The sequence below is a fragment of the Uranotaenia lowii genome, chromosome 2 (assembly GCF_029784155.1).
Source record: "Uranotaenia lowii strain MFRU-FL chromosome 2, ASM2978415v1, whole genome shotgun sequence".
Lineage (NCBI taxonomy): Eukaryota > Metazoa > Arthropoda > Insecta > Diptera > Culicidae > Uranotaenia > Uranotaenia lowii.
The window spans coordinates 206,608,996-206,636,418 of NC_073692.1; the positions used below are offsets into that span (position 1 = coordinate 206,608,996).

Below are 27,423 nucleotides of genomic sequence, written 5' to 3' on the forward strand. Positions count from 1 at the left end.
TAAAGAAGTTTTACATTCTCACTTAAAGAGGTTTTGTGCTTTAAAAGCTTGGGATTTGTTGTTTTCTCTCACTTAAGTTTCCAGGTTCGACTGTCCCAGTTTTAGTTTCCGACGTCAAATGATTCAGTGTTCGATATATGTACATATTTCTTCAAATTATTTTATGCAAAAAGCAAATAATTTGGCAGCGTGAGACGTTTTTAAGCAGGAATACACCTCTTTTTCACCAAAAAAAGATGTTGGGTTTTTAACGTTATTGTTGTTGTGTATTTCGTTTGAATTGGCCTAAGGAACGAAGCATCCCAGACAGGAAAAATCGCCCGAAATCGGCCCGATTTTTGTCCGTACATCTGCTCGATCGGCCCGAAATCGTATAAGAAATCGGGCCGAGTTTAGTAGAAAATCGCGCGAAAATGAAACACTTTCTCGGACGACGATAAGTTTTTTCAACAAGTTCGAGCAGATCAAATGTCAAAACAAGCGAACCGTTTTCCAACCGAATCTGAACGGTTTTCGAACCGTTTCTGGGCCGATTGCCATCGTCCCTCCGAAATAAAGAACCGATTTCGGACCGAAACCAAACGGGTTTTCGAACCGTTTCTGGGTCGATTGCCATAGCATCCATCCGAAAAAAGGACCGATTTCGGACCGAATCCGAACGATTTTTCGAACCGTTTCTGGGTCGATTGCTATAGCGTCCATCCCAAAAAAAAGACCGATTTCGAACCGAATCCGCACGAATTTTTGAGCCGTTTCCAGGGTTGCCAATCATTCAGTTTAAAAAAAAAATTAAATTTTTATTTTTTCAATGTTTATTTTTTGTTCCACAATTTTATCAAAATAATCCTAATCAAATAAAAAGTAATTACTACAACAAGCAATTATGATTGCATTTTTCGAAATGCATTTTCCTCGAGCCCCAATTCCAAACTTTAACGCTGTTTGTTAAAAGCCATATGGCTATAAGAAGTCATAATACTGGAATCATTCTGCGGATGGGAATCGCTATATCATTGCTGATGCCAAAAAAAACAAACTTCCATCGTACGTTTGCTCGAGGGATTCATCCACCGACAAAAGTAGGGAGCAAAATTTGGCTTCTTCCATCTTTTCTTTGCACCGTTGAGCTCTGTAAATGAAAAAAAAAAACATTAATTTATATAGTAATTGTTGTATTACAAATTTATCATACGTTATGGAGCCGGTGATGCGTTTAAAACAATTTTAAGCCGAACGGTGGTGATGGCACGAAATTCCGGAATATTAGAATCGACGTTATCAGCAACAGTTGCTTGGCTGGGAAAAACTTAGGAGTAAGAAAGTTCAGGTACCCTGGCCTGGAAATATGAAATAAGATTGTAAAATTATAATACGACAGTTTCGCCTGATTTGAATATTTGATTTAAAAAGATTTTGAAGTTCAATTTTTAATATCATAAAGTAACAACTATATAGTTCAAATCCTATTTTACTCCAGCAGGTATAATTGAATTTACTGGTGCTTGGAATTATGAGCTGAACTTAAAAAAAAAATTATATGTGTATCTAATAAGACGATGAATAATAAACGAATTTCCAACGAAAAATTCGAAGAATTAGCACCTACTCATAGTATATTTCAAACATAATTCATATTTCATATGATCATTCACCCAGGCATAAATAGAAAATGAAAATTGAAGCATTAGATACCTTTCTGAGTTCATTTTTAGAATAATAGCTGTGTAATGTATACATGTAAACATAACATGAACTGACAACTTGAATTATGTACGAACTGACAACTTGAATTATGTACGAATAATTATGAAGCTTATGACAACTAGAACCTATAACCAATTAGAAGAATCTTAGCAGAATAATACCCATATAAGATCAAATCTCAATATGTTCTGAAATGTTTTTGATTTGACTTAGATGTAACAGACTTACCGTGCTGATCCGAAAAGGTTGTCATAAGAAGATCGATCATCAGAGGTTTATTATTTGATGTAGGAATTGGTAACCGACTTCACAAACTGATTAAGCTCCCTCCCTTTCGATCTAATTCAATTCTAAAAAAAAAGTTATAAAACAATCTTACAACTGTAAATTTAAAGTACACTATTTATACCTGAACTTATGTTTAACAAGAGGCGGCCTGAGAATCCAGATATTCAACGATTTTAATACTTTATATGTTTTCGGCCACTTCAGATCGTAAAATATTTTTCAATAAGCCATGATACTGAGGTTCTTCTCTCCAGCTCTCAATTGGGTTCACTTTTGATTTTTCGGTGCTTCACTCATATTAAGCAGCTTCTGCGTACACTGTCCATTAATTACGGTGATGTCTAATTCTTTGAAACTATCCTGCTCAGACAAACCGTTAAGCTTGAATCTCTGTCCTAGAAAATCTAGAAGAAATAAAAAGTATTTTGAGTGATATTTTTTTTAACATCTTAGTTATATGAAGACATATATAGAGCTTACCAGACTGTGATACATGACCCATGATCAAAACCATCATTGGAATTTCTGATATTCAATGATTCTACGGTTTTGGAACCTTTATCGTAGCTGATAGAAAGAGTCTTACGTGACCCATTTTTTTCGTTCTCGATGTTCTCGAAATTTCTATGGGGAACATTTTTACCATAAATCATAGTTCATATTAGATGATACCGTTTCGTCACTTTGGTTACAGTTATGAGATGCAGAGGTTTCATGTGATTCGTTGCAACAATCAAAATGAAACAATCGATGATTCGATAGATTTAGTATTTCTCTGTGGTATTTCTACTAACACAATCCTTTGTATATATATCATTATCATTATCGAGCCCATCGTCAAGACCTCCATCTCTATCAATGAGGTACATAGAGAGGTGGTGAGACAGGTCCTGTGCAAACGTAGTGGTAAAGTTTTTTTTCAGTAAACAAAGCTACCATGACTATGGTGACGTCACTACTGACCCAACAAAACGCCGTAGTCGGCTGTTAGCTGGTAGTTACCAAACAAACATTCGACAAGTAAGAAATGGTTATTTTTTCCATTCGATTCGGTTCCGAAAGTTCTAGAAATGTAAACAGGTTGATTGAAATGGTGATCTAACCGGTGTCAGTGCAAATTTGCAAGGAGTTTGGCGTTTTATAAGTCACATGATTAAGGATGATTGTAAGCTGGGATTGAAAAACTATATTAGGCATTTGTGATGCCCCGGAAGGTCCCGCGATGTCCAAATCGAATCCGGTTATGATGAACTGGCTAGATTTTAGCATCGGCAGAAAGGCTTTCCATGCCTTCATCGACGAGCTGTGTGCGAATAAGGAATTTACCAGAGCAGCTCTCATTGCTTGCTTCTATTTTCGCATTTAGCAGGTAAGACTCATTTTTTTTAAATATAAACCCTCAATTAATTATAAAAAACGTTTTCCCGAACAGACAATCGAAATACTGGGTCAAGGTGCGGAACAAACGTCCGACCCAAGTTCACTACTGCTGCCGTCGCATTGCCCGGGTTCAGCGCAGAGCGAATTGGGCTCTGGCGTAAACAGTGTGAAGCAGCCCGCACCCAGATCGATGACCCATATCTAAGGTGCATGTTCTCGTTCCTAGCGCATGAAGAAGATGGGTTCGAAACCGTTACCAATGAAACGGAAATCTCCCTTTACGATCGAATGGCCTTTGCTTGCAAATTCCTCTCCGACTTGAAGCTTGCCGAATATCATGAAAGGGAATGGGCGACCTCAACGGTCTACTCCTAACCGGATCCAACGACGGTATTAAGCTGCTCCAAAGTCACCTAGACAAAACCGAAGACGTTCAAAATGTAGCACTGATAGCGGTCCCATTTTACACGACCGAAAATTGAGAATACATGTTTTAAAGTGAAACAAAGAATGGATTTTTTGAGTTTCCTAAAAAGGGTATTAAAATTCAAAAAGTAACTTTAAATTTGTCCATGTATTGCATGTTATAAGAATTATTTTAAAAAAAATCAATCAGTGTTCATATATGTAGAACACAAGTAAATCAAAGTTAAATTTTGAACTCAGAACTCTTTATTGCATACATTGAAATGTAAAATAGCTTCTATTATAATTTTTCAGTGGTGTTTAGTTGAAGACGACAATGAAACAATTAAAAATTAATCAAAAATCATCTTGACGAACGACACTGTGTCTTTTTTGTAGCTTCGAAACAACAAAAAGGAAACCTTCTATCATCAAACAAACTGTTTGTGAAAAAGATTCAATGCATAGTTTAGATCTAAAAAATGTTACAATTATTCAACAATCCATTGTATCTCCCTCACAATATACATTCGTGTTTCGAGTAAAGTATTTAAGAAAAAAAAGAAACGTCGAGAGCAATAATTAGTTTTCAGATGTTTTGAAAAGTTTATCACATCATTTTACCTTTCTTTTGAATTATCAGACCAGGTAACACATAACCCGCGGAATTTAACAAAAAATGACTTTCGCTTCAACTTTATCCGAAATGGATTTGATTTTTTTTTAAATAGATTTGATTAAAGCTTCTCAAATCCAGTCCTCCTGAGCAATAATTAAATTGAATACAGGTAAATCATTATTTAAAAAAAGAGGTTTCATATCAATTTCCCTACCTGATTCTTTAATCCATGACTTTTTGATGGGACGATTCAACATTCTGTGCTTTTTTATCTCAATTCGATGCTATTGTTAATAAACAAGTTTTGATGAATTGATTCTTCCATCAAAAATTAGAACAATCTAAAATGATAGATTAATCTGAAAAAGGGTAACATGTTCTTTTGAAAGTTATATTACATTCTTTACCTTAAATAACAACAGCTAAAAGTTGCAAAATTAACTATAATTGTTAGAAAAAATTAATCAAAATTTCCTACATAATAAAATTTAATTAAACAAATGCTTAAAATAAGTATATTTTCCGTCGCATTTTTTCGACGAATTTGGTGAGTGACAACCAGCGTTTTCTGTTGCCCGACGAGCAGTCTGTTGTCTGCCAATTGACGACTTTTCCGATGGGGCACTCGATCCTGGAGGACGTCCAGTGTGATCTGCTGGTCAGCCGGGACTTCCATAGATTCTATTAGCAAAACCCTACGCCGGTGGAAAACACCTAAAAATTGGAGTGCGTCTTACGGGGTCTACTGCACAATTGGGACTTCTACCGATCCTAGTGGCAAAATCTGCGCTGCATCCGGTAGAAAGCAATCTAGAGGGGAACAAAATATACACAATATATAAAAACAAAACAAATTTTACAGTCTTACCCGTCGCCGTTTCTTTTTTGCTTCGTTGATCCAGTTTATATCGGAGGAAAACCTTCCGCACAAATTACGGAGTTTGAGACCTATTAAATACCTTAAGTTCCAGCCACTTTACCATTCCTCACAGAGAACATTCCTTCCTTCAAAATTTAAGAATATATAGATGAATTTTCCATGTGATTTGCATAAAGATTCTCACCTGAAGGAAATCGTGGAAAACTAAAAAAAAGCTCCGTTAGTATGGCTTTTTGAAAAGTTATCCCACATCCGAAAACTAAGCACGACGACATGGCTTGATGTTGAATATTTTCATAATATTAACGTGCCAACTGTTGCCTAGGTTATTCAAACGCCGTCAGTAGTGACGTAGGCATTGTTTATGTTTTCATGGTGATCTGCGCCACCTTAGTAAAAATTTATACAGGTTGCATCTCTATCACCGCAGTTCGAACACAGTAGATCATCACAATCCTCAGTAGATTCTATCATCTAAGAGTGCTTTGGGATTCTGTGTTGACAGTGTTACCTATAATGTTGAAATGCCAATGAACCTAGAATAGAATCGAGTGTTTATAGTGTCAACAAATCAAATCAAGAGGATTTCAAACACCTTGCACCTTGGCAGCAACTTTTAGTTCTTATTAATCCGTAGTTCAGGAAATGATCCGCAATCAAATCGACATCCCGCTTGCTGAGCATCCTCGGCCATGCTATCGGCTTCGTTCGAAATAACAAACTTGGGAGTAACCTTCTATTGAGCGAACATTTCAATCTTGTTCTAGACCACATACGTCCGCTGGAAGCATTCAGCTCGATTGCGACTTCCCGAAAATTTTCAGCCAGCAGAATGCGAACCAAGCAGGGGATCGTTATGTTTTTACCAACTCCAGCAGGGCCCTTTTAAAACCAAATAATCGAAGTTCAACATTATTAAATTTTTTTTCTTTGAAGTTGTCCCTGTTTTGGGGCCGCTAGGGTCATATTGTTAAAAGAATATTCAACTTACCGCAATAATATTTGGGGGAATGCCCTGAGTGGATAACCGACTAACTTGCTAATTGTGCCTTGTTACATACTGGCTGGTAGTTTGCGATCGCTCGTCTCAGTGAGCTTATGGGAACATGAATTGACTTCCGTCGAAGGTAATTGCTTCCGAATTGGTCGAGCGATTATTGTTTTGGAATTTCTTGTTTTTGGGGTGGTAAATAATTTTCGTCAGCTCCGATCAAAGTCCAATGCATGGCGTTTTTTACAACAACTGGTCTGGAACGAGCTTGAAGGATGTCTGCAGATAAATATTTACAATAATATTAAAATTTGAAAATCTTTTAATAAGAAAATTTACCTAGCGCTGCGATGGATGCTTAAATACTCGGATTGATTCTGCAAATTTTTCCATCAGTTGCCGTTCCTGAACCGAATATGGCTAACGATCCAGTGCTAAGGCTGCTGGCGGTAACATTTCCCCGTAGGATTTCTGGGAATCGCTTATGTCCAAATTTAAACGATTTCAAGCTTGCAAGTGGATTTGATTTAACGCTCAGATCGGTCAGACCTGAACAAATGACGGAACGGTATAGCTACAGGTTTGGCTGGGGTTGAGCCAAATGTGAAATCGCCGGATCTAAAACTGAAACCACTGGAGCCTGCTGTTGTTATTGTGGTGACTGTTGGCTTTTGAGCTGATCCCCGCTGTTGCTTTACAGAGCTGGATATGTTTATTTTTCCCAATTGGTGTCGTAAAATTTGGCGGACAGCAATCTTGTGCGATATCTTGTGCGCATCGTCCTCAATATCGAACTTGTAATCTCGAACTTGTAATCGTACGATAACTCCTCTCCTTGGTCGATGCGTCGTTTAGCAAAGATTATATGATTCGTAGATCCCGCTCTACTTCAACCGTTTCCGTTCGGATTGCATGAATGATTGATGTAACGTGCCAAGCCACCGGATAGTGTGGCTTCCACAACCCGTTCCTCGTCGAGCCTGTACATGAAGATGCCACGATTCTAAAATGGTAGATAAAAAATTAGAGAATGAAATAACCATTAATTGATTAATTTAATAAATTGATAAGGAAAGTTTGATGATTGAATATTGCAAAACGAAATTCAAAATTATGCCCTTGCTTCGTATTGTTTCTCCCTCAGTTTCAATACCTCGGTCCTGATGGCTTCTTCGATACATTCTATCACCATTGTGTGCTTCTCGAGATCCCGTGCAAAGTACAAACCAAGACCCTGAATTTTCGATCGTGCCAAGAATACATTGTTCCGCCATTCCAGTTTCATTTTCTTCTGCAAACTCTTCGAGTGAACGAATTGTTTGTTATACGGACACGCAACTTTCCCTGCTGGTGAACTGGTGGAAACAAACGTTGGTCTCTGGCTCACCGAATCCGTTCTCTGGGTGTGCGGTTTTGTTCACACTAATGATTGTTTCAGTTTCGGCTCAGTTCGCGCTTCTCCTGGATGGATTGATGGCCAAAGGTAGCTCCAAAAGAGGGTTGCGACCATATTTGAACCTATATTCCGTTAGCATTTCGATCCCGGGAAGACTTTCAAGGATGCGTAATGTAATTCGGGAAAAGCTGCACGATTTTATTTTCCCGGAGCAAATTTAACATCGGGTCGAGAATTCGTTGCCGCTTTACGACGAGCTATCGCGTGATACCACGTCCTCTCCACCTGGTTCTTGGATCAGTACTCGGAACTCCGGCCGATCACCAACATCAGCTATCGAACACACGTAACGGCACCTTTTATTTGGCCTTCGCATGGGCCAATATAGAAGAGCATCTAGTAAAGTAATGAAATTAAGTTATTCAATTGTTCTCCACTTAAAAAAAGAAGTTTTGTTAAAAAGCTAAAAACAAACTTACTATATTTTGTATCCGATTGGGTAGATCGGAGGAGTTTGGAGTGTGGAAGGTTTGAAGCTGATGCGGCAACAGTTGTCCAACGCTAAGGAAGATCAAACTGCCTACTCGCAGCAAATTGCTAAATTCAGAAAGGTGCATCACGGAGGCCACTTGGCGGCTTTCGTCGCGATCCACGTACACTCTTCGTTGAATGCTTAGGGTAATCAGATCGGAATCCTTCTCCGTTTTTGACGCATGCTATTGAATCGCTCATGTCCAAATTTAAACGATTCCAAGCTTGCAAGTGGATTTTACCCTCAGATCTCAGACCTCTGATCAGACCTGAAACAAATGATGGAACGGTATAGCTACTGGTTTCGACTGGGGTTGAGCCAAATGGGAAACCTCCGGATCCAAAACTGAAACCACTGGAACCTGTTGTTGTTATTGTGGTGACTGCTGGCTTTTGAGCTGATCTCTTGCTTTACAGAGTTCTATAAATTTGTTTCTCCCAATTTGTGTCGGAAAATTTATCTGACCTAGTAAATGAAAAAAAAATAAAGTTCATTTATTCTAATTTTAAAAAAAGCTTGCAACGATTACCTGATTGATCAAATCTTCCGCTGTGTTCCAAATGTTGCTATCGGTTACACTTTGAATTTGAGCAACATTCGACACATCTATGCTGGAAGCTTCCGGTCTGGTAACATCAGAACGAACCCTGCTTGCTCCAAAACCCACATTGTTGGTATATGCTTCCGCCTGGTCACATTGTTGGTATGCTTCCGCCAGATTTCTCCGTCCACGACATCACACTACTATGCAAGTACTATGTGGTGACAACCCGGGCCTTCTGGCTAATATTGGAGCGGAAAAATGTCGCTCCACTTCCTTCTTATTAGAAGGAACACCGGAACATGATGGATGATTTGAAGGCGCAGCGGTACCCGAATCGCTGAGAACCAAAAACTGTGGAAAAAAAACATTATTTTTTTGATATCAATTATTGAAAGCATAAAACACAACATACTTATCGTATATGTACTTTCGAGACGGATTGAATAACAGCAATGTTATGATAATTTTTGCCCTTGCTCAAGCTTTGAGGGATTTCCTTTAATTTTTTCTAGCATGATTTAATAGTTATCAGAAAATTGTGACTTTTGTGCTTACCATTCTTTCACTTAGAAGTTTTACACCGAAAACTGATTAAAAATAATCCAAGTGAAGCCACCACCTCTGAGCGAATCCGGAATACGGATCCGGATACGATGTCCGGGATGATATTCCAGCACAGCCCGTCCGTGTGGACATTTCCCTGGAAGCTTTGTTTGCATGGGTCGATGTTTTCTATGGAGACGATAATGGGTTAAAAAATAATATAAATAAAACTTGGATTATTTAGAATTCAATCAAACCTTGCTTTTCATCAAATTATCGCAGGACAATGGCTTCTTCTACTTCTATAGCGCTCAAAGCATTTCTGGAACTAAAGAAATTAACTGCGACAAATTTCACAACAATCACGCGCCAAAATAAAAAAAAAACGTCACCGGATTGCTGCGATTGAAAACTGCTCGTGTTTCGTTTTGTTCATCGCAGCACTGCAAAAAATATCGTCTGTTTTCGAGCAATCGAGCAGGCGGATGAAAATCGAACCGAAAACGGATCGAATTCCAACCGCTAGAATTCGAGTGCTGGCATCTCTGTTTTGCAATCGGCCCGATTGAGCAAACCTTCCTGACAGGGATTATATCGCAAGTGTTTAGTATTTAATTCTACCGTTAAACTTTTTCTTACAGTTTCCTACACTGGAATATGTGTCTTACAAAAAAATTGTATCGAAAAAAGCTCTTGTCGAAATCTGAGGACCTGATACAAAATATTATCTTACATTCAAACGATTAATTCACGTTCAACGTTCAGCCCTGTCATACACGATTTTCTATATTTTCACGTATCTTTAGTTCAAATGACTAGAGCACTACTAAAGTTATCTATTGTTTTGTATTGGAAATATAAGCTTTTTTTCTAAAACATGTCTTTAGCTTTGTACAAAAAAATATTACTGCATTCAGCAAATATTCTCCTGCAATCTCATGTTTTAAGTTTAATTAGAAAAATCTCCATTCAAGTTGACATTTGATATTTCATATGCTTCGATGCATTTTTTTATATTTTTCTACACATACTATACAATTTTTCTCCAGAACTCTATAAAAATTCTTGAAAATTTCACAGTGGCTGAAAAGTACACCAACATTATAGCACTGACCATACTGACTGGACTCTCGATTTCGTTTGTTGGATAATTTTTCCAACAGTACGCAATATCGATTCCAGAGTGCGCATCGATCGATTTGAAGAAATGCTATCCCAGTTAGAAAGGGCCACCCAACTTTAGAAAAAAAACGGGCAATTCAGACGATAAAATCGGGTTAAACAGGTACATTTTTCCTACAGGGTATTTGTATCGGAAAAATGGTAGTCTCGCCACCTACCGTCAGTATTGCGAACCTTCTAAATTTGACGATAAAAAATTGCCAGAAATGATCAGTGATTATAGTTTGAAGATCAATTTAACCAAACTTATTTTTGCAAAATTGTTGATAGTGTGGAGCAAAACAACGAATTAGATGCGTTTGAAAAAATCATAAAAACTGTCAATTTGATAGAAAAAGACTACGTGTTAAAAGCACTGATGAACTGATGTACAAGCTCGAACAAAAAATCTTCAGAAACTTGTGTAAAATTTCCAGTGCTGTCTTTTAAAGAAGCCGTTAAATAGTGACGAAAAGCAGTCCCATCTATTGCTTGATTTGTAACTTTTGAACGGCGCAATAGATGGCACTGTTTCTAGATAGCTCTTTCGAAAGTAAGAATTTTTCGAGAGGGCGCAATGGTGTTTGAACTCATTAATAAATAAATTTAAATACAATTAGATGAATTGCTCTATATAATTATATAAACTACAAATATATTTCAGCTGAGAAAAATAGCATCATTTTAATGTTGTCACTAGAGAGACTGACGAAATGACAGATATACAAGCTTGAATTATAAAATTTCAGAAACGTATTCAAAATTTCAAATGCTATCATTTAAACAAGCCGAATCAACTTTTGGAGTTCCTGATTCTTGGAGGAGCGCAACTGTATATGATCTCAAAAATTGATTAAATAACATCGTAGAAAATGGACGGCTTCAATATATTCACAACAAGGTAAATTCATCTGGTTCATTTTACTTTGATTCTTTTTACTAAAGAGGATAACTAACAACTTTGAACAAGCCAGACGAACCAGTTATTTTATCCAGTTGAGCTTAAAATTAACAATCCAACGAAGAAATACAGATTCTAGGCTTCTCTGAGCAGCATTTTCAATTTTCACGCATCATATCTGTTTATATTAAGTTCTTCGTGCTAGTTAGAAGCAATTCGATAAACAGCATTAAGCGTAAAATTTTGATAACGCAAATCAGAAATGTGTAACGCGATCAATTTACGCGAGACTCGTCAAATAGATACGACCTTTTCATAATTGACTAAAAGTTTGTTATTTTGTTTTGTTTACATTTCATTTTCTTCTTGACAGTTCTCTCTGGTGTTCTTGGAGACATCTGGTGACTCAACCAAAAAACATAAAATTGATTCAAAACGGTCATCAGGACTTTACACACTTTTCAAGGCTTAGCTTGTACATCAGTTCATCAGTGTTTAAAGAAACAGAAGTATTTGTCATGATTTCTAACCGGTTAAAAAGTTTTGGGATACAATTGTTAGAAATTTAAGGCCTTTTACATTTAATTTTTTCAATTCATCATGTTTTTATATTAAAATCATGTATATTAAATGGGAAAATCATCTTTTATAACTGGGAAAAAACAGGGAAAATACCGGGAAAAAGCTTTGGAATTTCAAAACGAAAAATCGCTAGCAACCCTGTATATTGAGAATGATCAATCATCTGCCAACTATCCAGATATGTACACGGATGCCGGAATACCTGATGAAAATCTATAAAAGGTGTAAATTTCATTTATTTTATATTTTTTTAATGGTTGTGGAAGTGATTGAAACATTCCTACAAAATAAATATCAACATTGACACGAATTCATACAGCTACAACAGACAACACGAAGCCATTGTGCCGGGTGTGGAAAATTCTGCATTAGAGACACGCCAAATTTTTAATACGAAGAATGCAGAAGTGTTCATACTTTGGTTAAACTGCGGTGAATCCGTGCACTCATGGTGGATTACCAACGTACATACACTGCCGGCCGAAAGTTTGGGATCACCCGCTAAAAAACATGCAAATTTTGATCGTTCATATCTCAGCCGTCTTAGGACATATTGCAAATCTTCTTATCTCATATGAAAGATAATGACCAATAGCTGTTTCGAAGATATTTTGTCCAGAAATAATGTTTTATTTTTGTACCTTAAACTTCACCTAAAGTTAGAACATTTTCAAAAAATCGCACTCAACATTCAAAGCCGATCATCTCGGGATAGGGTGGACCAAATTTCAGTTGCATTAGGATCCTCGTCTCTGTGAAAAAACTCCACTAACTGAAAGCCTAATTTTGTTTGGAATTAAAGGGGTTTAAGTGCAGCACTTTGCTTCCAAAATCCCTCCAAGTGATGTACTTCTACTCCTTTTCCTACAATCCAAACTTAATTTCCAAAATGTAATCCAAAAAAATAAATAAAAATGTAATTTACCTTACTTTTGAATAGCTGATGATGTTTGAAAATTTACCATCAACTGTGATACATTTGATTGCATTTAGTAATAATTATAGTGGATAAAATATCATGAATCTTTATTATTTTTCCTATTTTAACCAACAAAGAATGGATCACAAATTCCTAATTTCTAGTCACGATTATATGGAGTGTGTCACGGACTTGGAGCTTATTAATAGCTTCAAAAGTACAAAATAGGTATTTGTACGAGATAATGGAGTTAATATTGAAGCGCTTTTCGTTAATTTACTGTAAAAAATCAACTCATAATGACTGGAAGTCCATTTCCAATGTCCAATTTATCAGGCGGAGCGCACGAAACATGCAACGATTGAAATTTAGTGATAAAATACCTAACATGAATTATCTTAAAAGTTATTCCGAAGAAAAACCGAAGAGATTGACTTCTAGTTGACAGAGACCAGATCGATCTCCAGACATAAAATCTCTGGTACAGTCGTACATTTCTCAACAAAACAGCAAAAAATAAACTTATACACAAATTAATTCACTCTCACCCAAATAAATGTTTATGTACTCTTACCTATCTCAACAAGATCAAAACAGCTGAATGCGTAAATTTGTTGGTGGCAAAAGGGTATAAGTGCATGTGTTTGGCTTTTGGCTTTGGGTATAAGTGTTGAAATCAAAAAGACATGTTTCGCCTCGATCAACGTCAAATATACGTTGTTTTTTTTTTGTGAAAATGGTTTAAAATGCTTTTTCTCATTTTAGAAGATTATGCTCATGAACATAGTTCATAAAAAATATCAATCGAATTTACTGAAACAGAACCAAGTTAAGTGCCTTTTTCTTGAACTCAGCTTTTATGCTCTTATAGACCTTTGGCTTCAGGGGCCTCATATTTCCTTCGATACAAACAGGTCTTTTTGCCTCAATTTGCCTTTCAAAACTTTAAATGGAATTTTGAAGCTCTCATTCCAATGCATCAGGCATGGTTCTGTGGTAACGCCTTTCAACCTGAAGGTCGAGGTTCGAATCTCCTGGCTGTACCCCCAACTTTTCAAGAATTGTTCTAATTGGAAACAAGAGTACAAGACAGGATGTAATGCAACATTGCATACAAGTGAACGAGTACAACACTAACCATGCATTATAGACCGCTGCAAGCTTTGGCACACGACGGGCAAGGTGGCAAACTTCGAACCCTGAAGATAAGAGGTCAGGCTTCGAGTCGATAGAGGAGAGGTCAGGCCTCAAACCTTCAGGCGGAGAGGTTTGTGTGGTCAACCCCGAGTCTTTATGATAAGAGGTCGGGTCCCGAGTCGTAAGAGGAGGGATCAGGCCCCTTACCAACAAGAGGAGGGGTACAAGTGGTCACCTCGAGTCATTACGAGGAGAGGTCAGATTTCAAGTCGTTAGAGGAGAGATCGGGCCTTGAATCGTGCAGAGGAGAGGTAAACCTCGAGTCGATGCGAGGAGGGGTCGGATCTCAAGTCGTTAGAGGAGAGATCAGGCCTCAAGTCGCGAAGAGGAGAGGTTTGTGTGGGAATCTCGAGTCATTGCGAGGAGATGTCGGTTCTCAAGTCGTTAGAGGAGAGAGTTCAGGCGTCGAGTCGTAAGGATGAGAGGTTTTGCTGAAAGTGGTCTCGTTAATGAGTATTGCCTTTGAGCGCATTAGCGCGAATAGACCTCCCACTATTGAAGTATAGTGTACTAAACAGTTCGAGGTGGGAACCAGGTCTGCGGCCCCAGGTGGAGTTTAGGGAGTAGGGGGTATACACGGAGTATATCATGAGTCTTCCCATTGTACCCATGGACCCAGAGTAGCAAACTGGGGGGACGCGGTGGCTCGCCGTGCCTTGGAATACAATCCGTAAACCGGGATTTACCACCTGTGGTTCAAGGTTGCCGAAATCACAGAAAAATCTATAATTTCACAGAATTTTGAGCCAAATTTCATCACAGAATCTGTGTCACAGAACACAGAATTTTTGGAATATTCACAGATTTCACAGAATTTTGAAATTTTGGACGTTTTTTCAAAATAAATTTTTTTATGTAAATTCAAATTTTGGATAATTATCTTTGAATTTGAGAAATGTGATAAAACTGATTATGTTAACTGATTTTTCTCAAGTAAAATGTCAAAAAGACGCAATTTGACATGACTTTTGAATGAAAATAATGGAAAAAGCATCACAGAAAATCGTCACAGAATTTTTGGGAAAAATCACAGAAAGTCAGAATTTTTTTTCGTCAAAACACAGAATTTTTTTCGGCAACCTTGCTGTGGTTACCAACTAAAAAAAAAAAAAAGACCGCTGCAAGCTTTGTATGAAAATTTCCAGTTTATATATATTTTACACCTCCCATAACTATTTTTTGTTTTAACTGCCACAAATAGCAATACAAATTTTGGAAGTGACGAGTTTTAAATTTGTATGTAAATTCGTATGGGAAAACAAAATTTTTCGTTCAAAGATCTCCAGAGATGTACTGAAAATTAAAAAAATATATCTTTGGATTTTAAATATTCTTTGGTTCTTGCATTACATTTCATGTAAACAAACCCTAAACCTAACTTTAACTCTAGAAAAGATTTATAATGTAATTAAAAAAAAATATTAAAAATATTTTTTTTTTTAATTTAAGCGTTTTTGACTGCTTGTTTAAAAGCTGTTTAACCGTACGGTGAAAATAAAAAATCACAAAAACTACTCTGCATAGACAATGAATTTGATCAGTTATTTAATCTTGACAAAAACCTTTTTTTTAATATGTAAAAGCTCTAGCCAGCAAAACCTGCCATTTTTAAATAATTTTAATTGAATTTAAATTTTTCATTTTGAAATGGTTATAACTTTTTCCAAGAAAAACTTAGCTTCTTCTCTTATTACCAAAAAATGAAGCTTAAGAATAAGCAAAAACCAATAATTGAAGGCAAATTTCATTTCAAGCTTAAATGAATTTTCTGGATGATTTAATACGCAAAAATTTCTTCTTCTATACAAACTTGAAACTCGTTGCGCTTATTCAGGAATCAACCAAATCATCTGAAATTTTACACTGATTCTTGACCCAAAAGACATCGAAAAACATATGGCAGCAAAAGTCATTTTTGGCAGCGGTCTATTATGCATACAAGCCTGTATGCAAGACTAATATTTTGTATTAGTGGTCTATATTCTATGATAGGATAGATAGAATATTGCTAAAAAACTTATGAAAACTCTATACAAGAAAAAAGAATTAATTATGTTCTGTGCTTTTAATTTCTTTTCTTTTGTGGTTTTTTACCGAATTTTGTGAAGAAAAAAAATTTGGTACTTTGCTATAGTTTAATTATATTTTTTCATATATCTTTAATTTCAGGCGGATTTGACGGCACATCCAATGTCCTGGCGGGAAAACTTTTCAACATTCCAGTGAAGGGAACTCACGCACACGCTTACATTACTTCGTTTACCGGAATACAGGAGCTGAAGACGCGTGTCTTGGAGCACAAAGAAACCGGTGAGTGTAGATTTTGATATCCATTTTCCGTTTGGCGTTTCCCGAGTTTCTTTCGTAAACATTGAAATAAAATAAACCATATCTTGAATATCTCTACAGGCGACAAAAGGGATCTGCTAGAGCTGGCCATCCAGCATCGGAGCCAGCTGTCCAAGATCCTGGACATCTCGACGGACGAATCAAGCGAGGGCGAGCTAGCGGCCATGGTGTCGTTTGCCATTGCTTTCCCCGGCGGCTTCATGGCCCTGGTCGATACGTACGATGTCAAGAGGTATTCCGCTTTTAGGCTACACTCTCTCGGATATCTCCCTGTTTTTTTCGGTGTGCATACCATTTGTTTTCTTTTTTGTTTATTTTTTCTTTCACTATTTATCTACCTTCTACTAGTTTTCCGTATTATCTTCTTCCGTTGTTGGTACGAACTTTTGAGGTCTTTTCTTAGTTTGAAACAGTCGCGTAAACTATCTTTTATTTTAACATTTACCCGATCATAGAAGAGCGTTTTTAACAAACCACCTTTAGCACTGAGAACGTTGATTGGAATTCGATTCCACTACTGTATTATCTGTTCGGTACTCTCGATAGACTACATTCAACTATTTTAATCCAAAACGAATTGGCAACCGGCTTTTTAACAGACAAATGGAAACAAAATCGAAACACTTTCACCAATTGAATCACATCGAAAAAATATAGTTCGTGCATATTGTGATGTAGATGCTACAAGCTACTGTGGTACTTGGCTCAAGTATTTTCATGCAAGTAGAGAAAAGAATTGAATTGAAAGAAACCTTATAGGTATTCAACATTATTCTATCAAAATTAACTTTCAGTTGTGGCTCCATAGAGCAATGTTGGGTTCGAAAGGTGTAGTCCTGTCCATAGAAGGTTTTTTTTTCTCTTTTTTCTCAGGGATTTTAAACCAAGTAGGATTATTCATCCCGACCCATAGAAGGTTTCACATATTGTTTTTAATAAATATTTTTGAGCCAACACTATAAAGTAGGGGAGAGTGGGGCCATGGGGAACGTGGGCCACTTTTAATGTCTCAGATGTGTGTTGAGATTAAAATCTCAAACCAACTGTCATCGTCGTCGCTTTGCGTGAGCATATCTTTCTAAATGTTGTTAACTTAAATATGCATCATATACTTCTTTAATTTATCAAGCTAAAAAAAGTAAAAAAAAATACTTACATAATTAAAAAACACCCGCTAATTTCATCGATGGGGAACCTAAAGTGCATAACAAAAATATGCTCATACGCTTATGATCTTAGTTTAGTCATGATCTTTCACGTGGAAAAGGAATTTTTGATGAAACATCAATAAGTTACACAAACGCAACCAATTTGCAATTCTTAGCTTGTGGGGAATCGTGGGCCACACATCTTGAATCACCTATATTTTTATGTTTTTATATACATTCAGAACATAAAATACGTTTTTCCTATCTGTAAAGTTTTCTTATGCCAAATGAAGAGTTATGAAAAATATTTTGTCCATCCTATATATGAAATTTTGCACAACGTTCGCGAGCCAGGTTTTGGAATCTTTGCGATCATACACAGCTCTCTTTTTTATTTAATTATCTGAAATTACTTTAAAATAACGAAGTGAATTAGGAAATCACAGTTTTGGGTCAACCCATAAACTTTGCATTTTATTTGGTCAATTTGGATTTGGTGGCCCACGATTCCCCACCATTTTTGAAAATCCAAAAAATTTTGCTTTTTTTCAAACAGTCGGATTTTGGGGAAAATAACTTAATAAAAATTTTAAAAAAATACTTTATGATACTTTGAAAATGTAGAAAACCATACCATTTTTTTATTTTAATTTTATCTTTTATAATAAAGAAGTTATGGAACAACGAAAAAAAGTGGCCCATGATTCCCCACTCTCCCATACATAAATTTAAAAAAAAAATTTACTTGTGGCTCCATAGAGCAAATCAGGCTTCTAAACGGTTGTCGTTAGTTAGTGGCTCCATAGAAACATTTACATTTTTCCCACATTTCAATATCTATCTACCAACCTTAGGGTCCGGCACCAATTGAATGACGCATAAGGCCGAGAACAGATTGTCTTAAATAATTTGTTTTTGCCGTGGGCAATTCGTCCCTTTTTTTAATTACACTTCTAAAGAGCATCTACATCGCAAAGCATCGGATAGTTTTTCCAATCGAATACAATCGGCACAACATATTCCACACAGTTCATATACCCTTACTCCACACCCTAACACACCACTACTCTTCAACCCCCTCCTCCACTCTCCGGTAGCGAAAAGAAAGACACAAAAAGTACGCTCCTTGGAGACTCCGGTTGCTTGCTAGAGACTTCCTCCACCTGTGGCGACAGTTGCTATTTCCTGTCCGGAGACTTTAATCATCCGTTTCGACCGACGACGCAGGACTCGTTCGAAGATAACGACGGCGACGACGAAAAAGACGACGACGACGACGATAACGACTTCGACATCGACCGGGAAGATCCGGAAGATGCCGCCCCACAGGATTCGAATGACGATCCGACGAGCGACGACAGACAGAACCTAGGTTTGGTGCAAGAACCGGATGACGAAGACGACCGCGACCCGGACGATTCCTCCAACTGTTTCTATTGTCGCGATCGTGTGGCTCACGAGAGCTTCGTTTACGATAACGGTAACTTGCTGCCGGGTATCGAAGATTTTGCCAACGAAACTAATGATGGTCCTACCACTACTACTAACGATGATGATAGTGTCCCCGTGTTGGCAGCCATCGACGGCGAAAGGACCGAAGATCAGCAGCAGCAGCAACAGGAGGGAGTTAATGCATGCAGCAACGGAACTTGCGGTGATCCTGCGGTAGAGGATCTCAACTTTGAGAATGGAAACGAGCAACCGACGCTGGAGATGGGCGAAGATGTTATGGTAGTTGTTGAGGAAGCGGACGACATTGAGAGACCGCGATGCGCCAAGTGCGAGGCAGAGATGCGGAATGCCAAAGCTTGCGTCATTGGGCACCTGAAAACCGTCGGGAAGTGCTTCAGGTAAACTTGCGCTAGCAGCGCTCTGGATGGGGATCGACCTTTGACGATTCCGATCTTGGACCTAGGTTTAAGGTGCTAGTTATGAATACCTTTTAACTGCTCGAGGGATGGTTTCAAAACTAGGTTTTTTTTTTAATTTGGTGTTTGTCGAATTTGGTCCTTAACCGGCTACGATATTTCCTTGAAAATAGAATAGCTGATAAAATCAAAGATAAAATTGGTCACCTGCCACCCAAAATTTAGCCTTTTTTCAAAAACTTTGTCAGAAAACAATCTTCCATTTCACTTTTACAAGATTGCTCAGCTTTCATTTTCCATTACCTCAACGGTCAAGCTTTATGGGGTCTAAGGTCGTAGTGGCCCTAAGCCTTTGAGCTCGAAGGTCACCTAAGGCTATAGATCGTATAAAGCTGTAGGTCGCCTTAAGCCTTAGGTCGTCTCAAGCCAAATGTCGTACTTGACTGTAAGTTGTATCAGACTATTAGTTGTTTCAGTCTGTAGGTTTTTCTCGTGCCGTACGTATTTCCGGGTCGCATGTTGTTTCAGGCCGTAGACCGTTCAGACCCAAGGCCATAGGTCGTCTTTTAGTTGATCACCCAGGAGATAAATCTTGGTTTACGGATTGTATTCCAAGGCGCAGCGAGCCGCCGCGTCCCTCCAGTTTGCTACTCTGGGTCCATGGGTACAATGGGAAGACTCATCATATACTCCGTGTATTCTCCCTATTCCCTAAACTCCACCTGGGGCTGCAGACCTTGTTCCCACCTCGAACTGTTTAGTACACTATACTTCAATAGTGGGAGGTCTATTCGCGCTAGTGCGCTCCAAGGCAATACTCATTAACGTGGCCATTTTCAGCAAAACCTCTCATCCTTACGACTCGACGCCTGAACTCTCCTCTAACGACTTGAGAACCGACATCTCCTCGCAATGCCTCAGGATCCCACACAAACCTCTCCTCTTCGAGACTGGGGGCCGATCTCTCCTCTATCGACTTGAGATCTGACTCTCCTCGCATCGACTCGAGGTTTACCTCTTCTCTTCACGATTCAAGGCCCGATCTCTCCTCTATCGACTTGAGATCTGACTCTCCTCGTAATGACTCGAGGTAACCATTTGTACCCCTCCTCTTGCTGATAAGGAGCCTGATCCCTCCTCGTACGACTCGAGACTCGACCCCTTATCATAAAGACTCGGGGTTGACCACACAAACCTCTCTGCCTGAAGGTTTGAGGCCTGACCTCTCCTCTAACGACTCGAGGACCGACCTCTTATCTTCAGGGTTCGAGGTTTGCCACTTTGCCCGTCGTGTGCTAGATCGAGAGCAGGTTATCCAAGAATCGCGCCTGTCACGGCACACGCGCGGGTCTTAGCGCAACGACTCGGATGATTCCCGACGAAGACGTCATCCTACTCCGACTCGAATAGCTCACCCGGCTCACCACTCTACCCGTGGGTATTCCTCGAACGTGGAGTAACCCTTTCCCAACGATTTCCACTGCGAAGTCTTATTCCCGCAGATTCTATCGTTGAGAACCGCCCTACTCGGATACTACTCAGAGGTGAAGCATCCAACGCACGAACGCGGCGCCCTCACGGCATCCGCTACGCAGAAGGTGTTGCCTTATCTTTGTAGCTTCAAACCGTGGGGTCGGACGCACTCTACTCGACAGCCCCCCGTCGTTGGGGTCCGTCTACTCCAACCGTTGTCCGGTCTTCTTTATACCCTTTGGCTGGCAACCCAAGGATTTTCGGCCCGCAGATTTTTCTGCCCGTCATGTGCCAGATCGAGAACAGCTTGTCCTGGACTCGCGCCTGTCACGGCACATGTTTCGGACTTTGAACGCTACTACTCGTATGTTTCCCGACGGTGACGACATCCTACACCGACTTGAGAGGCTCGCCCGGCATTTCTTCCTTCGAGGTCCGCTACGAGGAAGGTATAGTCTTATCCCCGCAGTGTCTCTGTTAGGAAGCGGCACTACTCGGATACCCCCCGACATTGGGGTATCCTACACACGTTCGCGACGCACCCCTGACCTTCGCTACGCAGAAGATGATGCCTTATCTTTGTAGCTTCGATCAAGGGATCGGTCGATTAAAAAAAAGGCCGTAGGTCGTTTGAGATCATGCGCCGTCTCAGATCGCAGGTCTTTTCAGACCATAGGTCAAATCAGGTCTCAAGATCGGAAGGCTATAGGTCGTCAAGCCGTAGCTCGTCTCAGTATATACATCGTCTCAAACTACAGGCAGCCTTAGACCGTGGGTCGGCTCAAACCGCGTGCGTCTTAGTGTATAGGTTATTTCAGGTAGGAGGTGTTCTCTGGCCGAAGATCTTTTCAGACTGTAGATTGTCTCAAGCCATTGGTTATCTCAGACCGTAGTCCGTATCAGACAGTAGATGGTATCTGGTCATAGTTCATTTGTAGTCTCAGATCGTAGGTGATCTTTGGTCGTAGTTGGTCAGGTAGCCAGGTCATGGATTAGGCCGCGGGTATTTGAGCCTTAGGTGTTTGAGGTCGTTGCAATGCCTGTTGAAGTGGTTCGTAAGGTCGTAGTTTGTCAGTCTGTATTTAATTCAGTAGACCGCATGTTGTCAGGTCGCAAGTCGTCGCACTGCAGTTCGCAGGCCGTGGCACACACGTAATGGATTCTTGAGTGAATGAGACTCTCGATTTGTCTTAAGACCCTTAATGTATCTGGCATAGGACTCTCAGGTTTTCAGTCTTGCAGTCATTAGGTACTTTGGATCCCGGACCATCAGTTCGATTGGTCATCATGTCGAAGGACCTTCAGTTTGTCAACACTTGGAATCATCAGGCCTTCAGGTGGTAAGGTCGTAGGCTTTCATTTCGTCAAGTTCTTAGGTTGTTAGGCTTTTGGATTGTAAGGATCCACGTTCATTAGACTTGGGAGGCATCGGGCCTCCAATTCATCAGGTTTTCAAGTCACCAGGGCTTTGAATATTAAATTAATCATTGCCTCAAATCGTGAGACCTTTTCCGATCTGGTCTTCAGGTCGTCAGATTTTCAGGTAATCATATCTTCAGATCAACAGACCTTCAGATCTTGGAGGCAATAGGAGATAATGTCTCAAGGTCTGCAGGGTACAAGCCTTCAGTTTGTCAACCCTGCAAATCGTTAGGCTTTCTAGATCGTCAAGCGTTCAGGTCATTTGGCTCTGCGGGCCACGCCTTCAGGTAGCCTTCTTAACGTCAGGCCCGCTTTGAGATCGTATCATGCTGTAGGTCACCTTAAGCCTTAGGTCGTCTCAGGCCAAATTTCGTACTTGACTGTAAGTTGTATCAGATTATTAGTTGTTTCGGTCTGTAGGTTTTCTCGGGCCATACGTATTTCCGGGCCGCAGGTTGTTCTAGGCCGTAGATCGTCTCTGGCTGAAGATCGTCTTAGGCCTACGTCGTATGAGATCATGGGTCATCTCAGATCGCAGGTCGTTTCAGACCACAGGTCAAATCAGTTCGCAAGATCGGAATGCTATAGATCGTCAAGCCATAGCTCGTCTCAGACTACAGGCAGCCTTAGTCCATAGGTCGGCTCAGAACGCGTGCGTCTTAGTGTATAGGTTATTTCAGGCAGGAGGTGTTCTCGAATCGAAGATCTTTTCAGACTGTAGATTGTCTCAAGCCATTGGTTTTCTTAAACCCTAATGCGTATCAGACAGTAGATGGTATCTGGCCATAGTTCATTTGTTGATTCAGAACGTAGGTGATCTTTGGCCGTAGTTGGTCAGGTCATGGATTAGTCCGCGGGTCTTTGAGCCGTAGGAGTTTAAGGTCGTTGTAATGCCGTAGTCCGTAAGGTCGTAGGTTGTCAGACAGTAATTCATTAGGCCGCAGGTTGTCAGGTCGCAAGTCGTCGCACTGCAGTTCGCAGGCCGTAGGCACACACGTTATAGATTCTTGAGGGCATTAGACCCTCAACTTGTCTCAAGGGCAGGTTTTCAGTCTTGCAGTCATTAGGTACATACTTTGAATCCCGGACCTTCAGTTTGATAGGTTATCAGATCAAAGGACCGTTTGTCAGCACTTGGAATCATCAGGCCTTCAGGTGGTAAAGCTTTCATTTCGTCAAGCCTTTAGGTTGTTAGGCTTTCAGATTGTAAGGATCCACGTTCGATAGACCTTGGAGGCATCAGGCTATGAATTCGTCAGGTTTTCAAGTCATCAGGTCTTTGGGTATAAAAATAATTATTGCCTCAAACGGTGAGATCTTTTCCGATCTGATTTTCAGGTCGTTAGATTTTCAGATAATCAGATCTTCAGATTAACAGACCTTCAGAAGATCATGTATCTAGGCCCACATGGTACAGTCGTTAAGTCGCCAGACCCTATGGTCGTCACGCCTCCAGGTAGCCTTCTCCACGTCAAGCCTGCAAAAATCGAGCCTTATAATTTTGAGTTCTGCAGATAATCCGGCAGAGCGTACAAACGATTCCTTTCAAAGCAAAGCAGAGACTGCTATTGAGTTGTCTGCAATATTCTAAAAAACATCAGGCAAGGAAATATCGTAGCCTTTGTTTCAGTAAGTCCTCGAATATTCTGAGATATATTAAGCCATATAATCTCCCAGTCAAGCATGTGCTCACTTTATTAATTTACATTTTTACGCGTTTCCTTTCATTGCAGCATCTATTTTATGTACTGTATGCAACAGTTTACTAACTATAAAATTAATATCAAATGTTCCGTGACCCTGTTCCGTTTAAGATTTGTTTTTTTTTTCTTATTTTTGGATTTCATTTTTTTCACATGGGATGCATGAACTTCCTTGCTAAAATTTCAGCTGTTGGATGCTATCATCTTTGCAATTTTTTTAAAATAAAATCCTACTGTTCATCCGAAGTCATACACGTACTTCCAAAGCATACCTTCTGATCCTACAAACCTGGAACCAGAAGCCAAAGTACACGAACACGAAACACCATCATCTACCACAACCGTCACTTCCACATCACCAACACCACCACCTGTAAAAAAGACTTGTCGCTCTAGGAGTTCACAATTGGCAAAAACTAGCTGTAACTCTTAGTCCGGCACTTGTGCTAGTTAATAAATAGAATATGCAAAATTAACGAAAGAATCACAGTGGAATGGATCTGAGCGAAGGTAGTTGTGCCACTACCAAAAAGATGAATACCAAACGTGTTGCATTTTGCCAGAAAAAAATCCAAATTAATAACTCCAGAGCAACAAAATTTTCGAGCATTCAACCTGGACCATCTTGGAACGTACTTTTTGTGCCTAGCTGAATCTGAAACATTCCGAAATAAAAAAAAGTGGGCCTAACACTCGTTCGATACTTTTCTTAAGCCTATCCTAGAGACTAACACTTTCCCCGACTTGTAAGGATTCCGGCACCGGATTTCTTTCCTGTCTATAATTAATTTCCTAGAGTAGCAGTAGTGTTTTGCTTTGGTTTCCAAAGGGAAATCAATTTGTCTAATGATAAAACTAGTGAACTTTCCAGTGACGACATGCCTTTCCAGCTAATAGTTGTAGAGCAGCGTTATAAATAGGTAATATTTGTCATTGTTGAAAGCTGCCGAAAAGTTATGCCCTTTCTCTACTCTAGAGCCGCAATTGATATGTGAATCTTATCGTTTGTTTTGTAACTTTTGGTGAATCACACATTATCCGAGTCCGAGAGAGCACTGCATGGCTTGAAATGATGTGATTTTGGCTTTTTTTTTTGAATAAGTGTTTTGTTTCGGTGTTGTAAAATATGTTTTAATAGATAATATTATCAGCAACAAATCGGGGGAAAAAACGCACAAATGTGCAACAATTCCGCTCAAAGAAGATCCAACCTAAAATTGCAATTTTTTTAGAGCTTACTGTATACCGTAAAACGGGGTAACATTGATCAACATGAAGTTTTTTCACATAATCATCAATAACTAAGTCTAAAGTTAAAATATCTCAAAACTTTTTTCTACGTTTAATAACCTATAAGTTGAGTTTCCAATTGGGAAAAACTTGGTTTGTTTTTGAAAATTTCAAATGTAAGTGAAAATGTAATTTCAAAATCTTGAAATATCTATTTTTTCGAAGGCTCGCAAACAAACACCCTTCCTGATTGAATCAACGAATTTAGAAGCAAACAGGTTGATTTATGTGAGAGTTCAACTTTTTTTCTTAGTAAATATATAGTTTTAGTGTAGTTTTTATTGCAGTCTGAGGTAAATTTTTGATATTTAGAAAATAGGATCATTTTCAAAGAGTAAGTCAGTCAAGGACAAAAGGCTAGAAACCCTGTCAAATGGTAAAGTTTGAAAGAAAAGAAAAAATAAAGAGGAATAGTGGGAGCGCCTAAAGAATCGAATGAAGGCCAAATTTCATTTTATTGTAGTTGAAATTTTATAAGTAATGTTAAAAAATATAGCCCCTTTAATTTATGGAGCATCATTGTCCATCTTTCGATTTAAATTGTTGTTCGTTCTTAACATACTAAGGACCAAGATGTGTTTTTTAGAAGAAATCCTCGAAATTCAGCATTGTCTTTTTCAGAATTTACTGGGGCAAAAATTACAATATTAGTATCTTTGAGCCACCGAAAGTGTTGTGTTCAATTTAGTAGAGTTTCATGATTGATATTATATCATTTGAGTTTGTTCCGAACTGCCTCAGCAATTGATAAACTAGCATTTGTAAAAATTATAAAGGTGTTTTGTATCCTTTATTATCAAGAAAACTCACCAACACCGCCAAAATAGAGACTCATCAATGTTACCCCAAACCATCAAATTCTTAACAAAGACGAAATCGATTTTTGAATCAAATTTAAAGATGTCTAATAAATTTCTGCAACCATATTCTACGTTCAAAGGAGTCCAGTACTGGTTTTAAAAATATGCCACATTTCCCTAAACAGAAAAATTAAACGTGAAATATTGAAAAAAAAGTGATTAATCTTACCCCGGATTACGGTACCTACCTTGATGGTTTTCATATATCAGGGAGGGCTCAGAAGTCAGAAGTATTCGAGGAAAAACATCTTGTAGATTGTCAAGGGTTTTCTTTACCTCTCAGAAATGTGTTTTCTCGAATCCTTTAATCTGAATGAATGAATGTTAAATAAAATATATCGATTTAGAGAAATTACTTTCAATTAGAAATAAAGAAGCTACAAAATTTGTGTGTTTTCATTTAAAAACACCTCCATTTAAAAAATGTGTTTATTGTTTCAATTTTGTATTTTTCGTAAAAATTCCAAAATTTTAATTTTAATTTAAAATTAACAATAAAATAATTTTTTTTTATTATCCGCTGTTTGAATTTGAGATGTACCGAATATTCGGTCGGCCAAATATTCGCCTCATTGAATAGTTGAGCTAAGCCGGCTGAGGATAATTCGGCCGAATAGGCCGAATATCTTCTACAGACTTTGATAATTTATGATATTTTTTGATAATTTTTAAAATATCCTAATGTTATGTTGTAAAAGCTACACAATCATTGAAAACTTATGGTTTCAGAAAAACATCTAAGGTGTATCCGCGTATCTTTCACTGTAGATGCTGAACGGTATCGCTTTATACTTTGGTTATAGTTTATTTCAGATTTTCTGGATATATTCGGGCTTGCCCATAAATCCAGTAAAGAATCCAGATAAGTCAAACTGGACGGAATATCCAGATATTGTTTAATATTTACCGAGTTTTGCTCGGGTTTATTCAGATTATTTGCTAAATCGAATAAAAAACTCAAATTCCTCTTTAAATTTTTTTAGATTTTGTGTTCAACTTTTCAAAAATTTCAAAATACACATAATTTTTGCCCTTTTTTATTTTTATTTTTTTCAAAAATCGTTCTGAATTCCTGATCGTCTGGATACGTATGGTTGAAAGTATGGTTTGCTTAATGTTTAAGATTATCTATATTTTCAACAACTAATTTAAAGACATCTTGCTCAAATTCGACCTTCATCTAATTCAATATCAGAGAAGCAATTTCAAAAAGCTTGGCACCTGTTTTGATACGTTTTATCCCAGATTCCTACTTTAAAACATCTTGT

The 27,423-nt window shown here is 38.5% G+C and overlaps 1 protein-coding gene and 2 long non-coding RNA genes across 7 annotated transcripts in view; 1 reads left to right on the forward strand and 2 right to left on the reverse strand.

Annotated features, from left to right (window-relative positions):
• LOC129740973 (nicotinate phosphoribosyltransferase) overlaps positions 1 to 27,423 on the forward strand; it is an 87,970-nt gene that overhangs the window by 46,409 nt on the left and 14,138 nt on the right. The window contains exons 6-9 of one of the 5 annotated variants that reach the window (XM_055732640.1): positions 16,212 to 16,352; positions 16,452 to 16,623; positions 18,637 to 19,389; positions 24,036 to 25,717. In XM_055732640.1, coding sequence (XP_055588615.1) covers positions 16,212 to 16,352; positions 16,452 to 16,623; positions 18,637 to 19,389; positions 24,036 to 24,171 — 1,202 coding nt within the window. In that variant the 3' untranslated portion in view covers positions 24,172 to 25,717. Of the gene's footprint in view, positions 1 to 16,211; positions 16,353 to 16,451; positions 16,624 to 18,636; positions 19,390 to 24,035; positions 25,718 to 27,423 lie in introns of those variants that run through there. The other 4 variants (XM_055732637.1, XM_055732638.1, XM_055732642.1 and 1 more) reach the window with 4 other exon arrangements.
• Positions 1,055 to 2,072, reverse strand: LOC129740975 (uncharacterized). Its single transcript, XR_008736404.1, has 3 exons — positions 1,933 to 2,072; positions 1,193 to 1,337; positions 1,055 to 1,129 (listed from the first exon to the last, which is right to left on the reverse strand). It is a non-coding gene; the product is annotated as an uncharacterized LOC129740975 (long non-coding RNA).
• On the reverse strand, positions 6,053 to 6,983 carry LOC129740976 (uncharacterized). Its single transcript, XR_008736405.1, has 3 exons — positions 6,607 to 6,983; positions 6,268 to 6,546; positions 6,053 to 6,158 (listed from the first exon to the last, which is right to left on the reverse strand). It is a non-coding gene; the product is annotated as an uncharacterized LOC129740976 (long non-coding RNA).